This window comes from Triticum aestivum, chromosome 5A, assembly GCF_018294505.1.
Source record: "Triticum aestivum cultivar Chinese Spring chromosome 5A, IWGSC CS RefSeq v2.1, whole genome shotgun sequence".
In the NCBI taxonomy this organism is placed as follows: Eukaryota; Viridiplantae; Streptophyta; class Magnoliopsida; order Poales; family Poaceae; genus Triticum; species Triticum aestivum.
In genome coordinates, this window is record NC_057806.1 from 37,156,219 (window position 1) to 37,162,814 (window position 6,596).

The window sequence follows — 6,596 nt, forward strand, 5'->3', positions numbered from 1 at the left end:
AGATGCTCATACAGTTAACACATAACAAATCAAGATATTAGGTCTCTGAAAGAAATGGATGCTGTAATGGGGGTATGGGCTCCAAGTTCACACCGTGGGCTCCAAGTTCACACCATGGGCTCCAAGTTCACACCGTGGCAGGGCTTTCTGAAAACATATAACAATCGCAGGTACAAAACCCAGACAAGCTACATAACTGAATAAACAGCAGAGTACCAAGTAATCAAACAAAGGCACCAGACTCATGTATAAAAATCTTAAAAAGATTGGTCTTCTCAAAATAGAAACCACGGGCTAAAGATAGTGTCAACACAATGGCCATAGCTCTATAGGTACGGACTGGTAATACAGGACTTTGCTTCCGGATAAAATTCACCAGCTAGCCAAGTTCTATTTCTTCTTGTCACCAGCACCACCACCAGCAGACCTGCATATCATGAGACAACATTTTAGTCATTTATAAAACAACCGTTGCAGCAAAACAGAATGGCAACTATTTTTTCCTGAATGTAGAAGACATTAAATTGGTCAGGCAAAAGAAAAAACTAAAGAACTACAAGAAAATAGAAACATGATTATGCTGAAGATTGCATTGTATATGCAACACCGAAAACCCTACCATCTTCCAAGTGGGAACTGCTGTCTACAACCTATACTACTTGACATGGAGAAAAGCCACATCTACAAATTAAAAAAAATATTGGAAGAATTGTTGAGTGCATAGGCAATAAGCAACAACTGAACGCCTAGAGACAAGATAGGCACTAGGCAGAGATTAAAAAAAATGGAATTTAGACCTAGCGCTTTATTTAAGCTTTGGCTGGAAGCCATCACAGCATTTCTTAATTGAAAGATTTTTTTTGTCTTCAATTCACTTATAAACCAAACAAATTCATAATTCTCCTACTACTAGAGGATGCACTATGCACTAATGCTCTAGGTAACTACGTAGTCCAGAACAAAAAGGAAAACTGAATAATAGGGCAGCAGAGTCAAATAATGTTCATAATATAAATGTTAAGTCTAGTTGTTACACACCTCATCTTCCTAAGGACACTTGACATCTCCTCTCTCTTCTTCTTTGCTCTCTTGTGAGTACCAAGCTTTCTCTTGGCGACCTTGAGTGCACGCTTGTCCTTTCCAACCTTAAGAAGCTCAGTGATACGCTTCTCATAGGGAGCAAATCCAGCAACCTCCCTGATCAAGTTCCTGACAAAATGCACCCTCTTTGTACCTTTCTGCAAAATATGCGAACATAACAATGTAAGGATAACTGCAAACTGATAGACATGCTATAATAATTCAGCTGAGCATATAGGAGCATGTAAGTGCAGAGTTAACTTTGTTTCAGTTTCACACAAGTTACAATTCCTTAAAAAAAAGCCAACTAGAATAGCCGAATAACAATTTGGTCCCAAACTCAGCAAGGTTCTATTTTACTTTTAACACGACTTGACAACAGTTGTAAATAATATCAAGAAAGGAAGGTGATCTGAATCTGCATTGGCTATTACTTAAATGCAGAAATACAACAGGCCTGTGTAGGTAATCAAGCCCAATACAGAATCCAGATTTACACATGAAAACAAGAGGCTATCAATGCTGCCAAGTTACACAAGGCCATGGTTATGCATCGAACAATATGAGAATTAAGACTAATACTAGATGGCATTGAAAACTGCATTAACAACTATTTACAGATGAATATTGCAATATCCCTCAAAAAGGTGTGTAGCACAGTCAGTGATACTTTAGAAATGAAAATACAAGGTACTTGATTGAGCGGCCACATTTCACCAACAACTATAGACCTCCAGGACTAGCAACTTAGGACTTCTTAAATATCAAAAATGCCAAAGGTGTGTTGATGCATCATTACATCACTGCAGACACAAGGCTGCTCTCAATCTTGTAGAATTTTTATCAGTTCTCAATTCGGCGAGCTTCCATGCAATACAAGGTACACCTCACAGATATTTACCCCGACTACTTTTACCCTTTAGTAGCATCAACCATACTATGCTACAGTGTTCTTAACATCAAGCTCACCACCCTTTTCTTGATCATAACTACAACAGACACGAAAATAATACTAAACCTAGTAGACTAAAACAACGGAACTACCGAGCAAACACAGATCTAGAGAACAGTCCGAGGCCAGTACAATCTAAATGGGCAGATCAAGCGGGCACTGAGAACAAATCAGAAGACGCATATGGGCAGGAGAAGGAGGATATCGGAGGTTAGAGACGGCTTATTACCCCCTTGCGGTCGGACGGGCGAGGCGGCAGCTCGCGCTTGGTGACGACGTGGCCCTTGTTGATGCCCACGAAGAGCCCTGACTTGGGCTGCGACGGCGCCATGGCCGGACTCCCACTCGCTCCTGCTAACCTGCAACGGACGCACGCAAGGTTACGAGTGATCTGACACAAGATTCATGGTGCGGGCGGCGGCGCTGCTTGCAGGCTTACGTTGAGAATGGATGCAAGTGAAACCCTAATCCGCCGCCAGCGCCCGGGAAGAAACCCTAAGCTGCGTGAGGCAGGATCTTATATATGGCCAGGGCGTGAAATCTCTCCACGCTAGACTGATGGGCCTGTCTTCGTGGGCTTACTCGGCTTGTTTTGCTCACCTTATGGATAGGCCCACTTTTGTGCGTGTGTAAGTTGTTAGCGCAAAATGCAGTATTTGATGCCAAAAAAAAAATTTACAGTGTTTGATTTGCTAAAAAAAATGCAGTATTTGATCATTTGAACAACATATAAATGCGGTGTTTCTGCTATGTTAGCTAGGAGCCAAAACATTATCTTTACTTTTAGAGAAAGGAAGAAAATACATTATTTACCGCAAAAAGATACAATACACACACCACGGTGAAAACAAAATGTCACACGAACCGATAACAAAATTGTCAGCCTTTTTTCATATGAGTGCGCCTAAAACTCAGCCTACTCAGTCAAGTGATGTCATCCCATGAGTTAATACTATGTAAACATTTTTGTATTGGTTGATTTTTTCACTCACTTGCAACTGAGAAAACCTCAGTGGCTTCCTGCTTACAACTCCTATGGCAATGCAAATCTGATTGTTCTAGAATTGATAAAGATCTATCTGGATTCTTTGTCGGTTGAGAATTAACAAAATCGTTTTCATATTCATAGTGTTCCCAGGCTTTTTTTGTGTGGGCGAAGAACACCGTATGTAAAGACCATCGACCAGGACACATATGTTGTCGCGACACTCGATGGCACGTAAAAGAAGGTCGAGACCCTAGAGTGCAACAAACGTTGATACCACCAATATGTAAGAATATGAGTCTCCTCCAACATACCTCAAGTACCTCGCTGATTTTCAGGCGACACTAGAGAGGGCACCACAAGTACGGGTAGCCAGGGATGACTCAAAAGGACGGTTAATATGTGAGATGATGTCTCTTTGCCATGGTGATGCATCCGACTACTAGTGTCTTGGACTATGTGAGCCACGATGGTATAACAGAGAGCTAGACCACCATTTTCCGTCACACTAGTGCTGATCGTTGTGCATCCATATGAGGTGAAACAAGTGACTTCTGGTTCTTGACAATCTAAACTAAACATACGTCCGAAGAGAAAATGGCTTGGGCGACCCGGTCATTTTCTTTGTGAATGTCTGCTCGATTTAATCTGCTCCCCAGAGTTCAATTACTGTACGCTCCACTCTGCGGTCCACTCTTCGTCTCAGATACAGACCGCGTTCCGGTTGTCCGGCTAGCAATAGAAAAAGCCAAAGAGCGCGCGCGGGGGGGGGGGGGGGGGGGTGAAAACGACTAAAAGGGGCTCGGACGAAACCGAGTCGGCATCCCTTTTGCATAAAACATGTGCTGCTAAAACTAAATTTTTGATACATCTACACCGGCGTACCAGGATCTAAGGCTAACTATGTCTTTTGCATGATCATTTCCTTTGGGGAAACCCGCCGAGACCCTCGACGCCACCATATGCTACAACAAACAGCGAAGACCCTCCCCCGACTCTTCGAGGCACCCAGAGGCTCAGAGGCTACACCTAGTGGGTGCGTTGGCGCGCCTCCACTAGAAGAAAGGTGCGCCAGCTGAGGCCCGCAGACAGTTGTCATCTGCAACCTCAGAGATACGACAACAAAGACCCTCCGTCCAACTCTTCAAGTCACCCGGAGGCTCGGAGGCTACTGTCGGGGGATGAACCCCGGCTAGTCCCAAGACGGTGAGCCGGGTCGGTTGCTCCGGCTGGCCGACTACCTGAAGTCAACTACAACGTCTCATTGTACATGTGTGGACGAGACAGCCATACCCTGTGGCGGGGCAATGTTGATGGATAGCAGACACTATGCACACGTCATGCATGTTAGACTACCTGGGTCATCCCTTGTCCCTTGGACACCAGTTTATAAGTGAGGGAGTCCTGGACTAAGGGGTCCTCGGGTGTCTGGCCTGTTAGCCATGGACCGGACTGATGGGCTGTGAAGATACAAAGACCGAAGACTCTACCCGTGTCCGGATGGGACTCTCCTTGGCGTGGAAGGCAAGCTTGGCGACCAACTATGAAGATTCCTTTCACTGTAACCGACTTTATGTAACCCTACATCCCTCTGGTGTCTATATAAACCGGAGGGCTAGATCCTTAGAGGGGAACGATGATAATCATAATCTGATAGGCTAGACTTCTAGTGTTTTAGCCATTACGATCTCATGGTAGATCAACTCTTATAACCCCCATACTCATTAATATTAATCTAGCAGGACGTAGGGTTTTACCTCCATCGAGAGGGCCCGAACCTGGGTAAACATTGTGTTCCCTGTCTCCTGTTACCATCAACCTCAGACGCACAGTTCGGGACCCCCTACCCGAGATCCGCCGGTTTTGACACCGACATTGGTGCTTTCATTGAGAGTACCGCTGTGTCGCCGCCAAGAGGTTCGATGGCCCCGTCAATCATCCACAACAACATTATCCCGGGAGAAACCTTCCTCCCGGATAGATCTTCGTGTTCGGCAGCTTCGCACTGCGGGCCAACTCGCCTGGCCATCTAGAGCAGATCGATAGCTACGCCCCTGGCCACCAGGTCAGATTTGGAAGCTTGAACTATGTCGTGGACATACGCGGAGACTTGATCTTCGATGGATTCGAGACCGCGGCAGTAGCCGCTCCCTGTCACCACGATGAACATGACTTAAATCTGTCATCGAACCACACCCAGGAGATGGAACCTACAACCGCTCCGGCTCTAGATCCGGAGCAGATCACACCATCTGAGGACGGGAGGCTCAGCCCCGCCACGAGGCCGCAGACTCAGTGGCGTTGGAGCCGCACACAGACCCAACATCAAGTGAGATCTGTGTTGCCAGAACCTCAGACACGTTTGCGGCTACAGGTTCCGAGGCATGTGCGTCCGCGCACAACGAGCTTGATCGGGCGTCGATTGTTGAATTCAGCTCCGTGGACATCTTCTGGCACTCACCTTTAGACGATGTGCTAAACTCATTAAAAACACTCTCCTTAGCGGGGGACTCACAACCGAATTATATCCGGTTTGAACTGGAGGCCGATGACGGAGAATTTCGCTTCCCACCCCCGCCCACTTAATAGCCACTGTCAAAGACCTAACTGACATGCTCGATTACGGCTCCGACGACATCGATGGTATGGACGACGATGCCGGAGAAAGAAGAGGCCCAAAACCCGCAGTTTACCGGACGCTGGACTATCACTTTCTCGTATGACGTATACATGGTGGATGCACCAAAAGAGAATAGCGGCGATGACAAGGAAGATCCGGTTGAGGATAAACCTCCCGAGATACAACCAAAGCGCCGGCGTCAGCGGCGCCACTCTAAGTCACACCGCAGCAAAGACAGCAGCACCGACACATGAGAAGATAATACTCCGGACTATGCCGGAGAAAATGAAGACCCCGTTGAGGCAACTCAAACAAAATGAACAGAAAGACATGCAAGTTAGCCCTGGTGAACAGGCCACACATGAAGACTCGGAGGACAGTAATTATCTTCCGCTCTTCGAGGATGAGGCGAGCCTCGGCACTGAGGATTTTATCGTGCCTGAGGAACCTCTCGAGCAGGAGTGCTTCAAGCGCCAGCTAATTGCCACTGCAAGGAGCCTGAAAAAGAAGCAGCAACAGCTTCAAGCTGATCAAGACCTGCTCAATGATAATGGACTAACATCCTGGAAGCCGAGGAATACGGCCTCAAGCGACCACTCAAAAGTTACCCGAAGCGCAAATTACTACCTCAATTCGATGACTGATATGTCTCCAACGTATATATAATTTTTGATTGCTCCATGCTATTATATTATCTATTTTGGATGTTAATGGGCTTTATTTTACACTTCTATATCATTTTTGGGACTAACCTACTAACGGAGGCCCAGCCCAAATTGCTGTTCTTTGCCTATTTTAGGGTTTCGAAGAAAAAGAATATCAAACAGAGTCCAAATGGAATGAAACCTTCAGGAACGTGATTTTCTCAACAAACGTGATCCAGGAGACTTGGAGTGGCCGTCAAGAAACAAGGGAGGAAGGCACGAGGCAGGGGGCGTGCCCTCCATCCTCGTGGGCCC

General features: G+C 46.1%; 1 protein-coding gene across 2 annotated transcripts; it reads right to left on the reverse strand.

Annotated features, from left to right (window-relative positions):
• Window positions 1–220: 220 nt before the first annotated feature.
• On the reverse strand, window positions 221–2,605 carry LOC606332 (60S ribosomal protein L36-3). Of its 2 annotated transcripts, none has more exons than XM_044523459.1 (4): window positions 2,472–2,605; window positions 2,262–2,391; window positions 1,039–1,238; window positions 221–427 (listed from the first exon to the last, which is right to left on the reverse strand). In XM_044523459.1, exons 2-4 carry the CDS (start codon window positions 2,361–2,363, stop codon window positions 391–393), a joined length of 339 nt encoding a protein of 112 aa, XP_044379394.1. In that variant the 5' UTR covers window positions 2,364–2,391; window positions 2,472–2,605; the 3' UTR covers window positions 221–390. The 2 variants fall into 2 exon arrangements, with proteins under 2 accessions (XP_044379394.1, XP_044379395.1); XM_044523460.1 differs by having other exon boundaries at window positions 2,262–2,383; window positions 2,472–2,506.
• Between the last annotated feature and the right edge of the window lie 3,991 nt (window positions 2,606–6,596).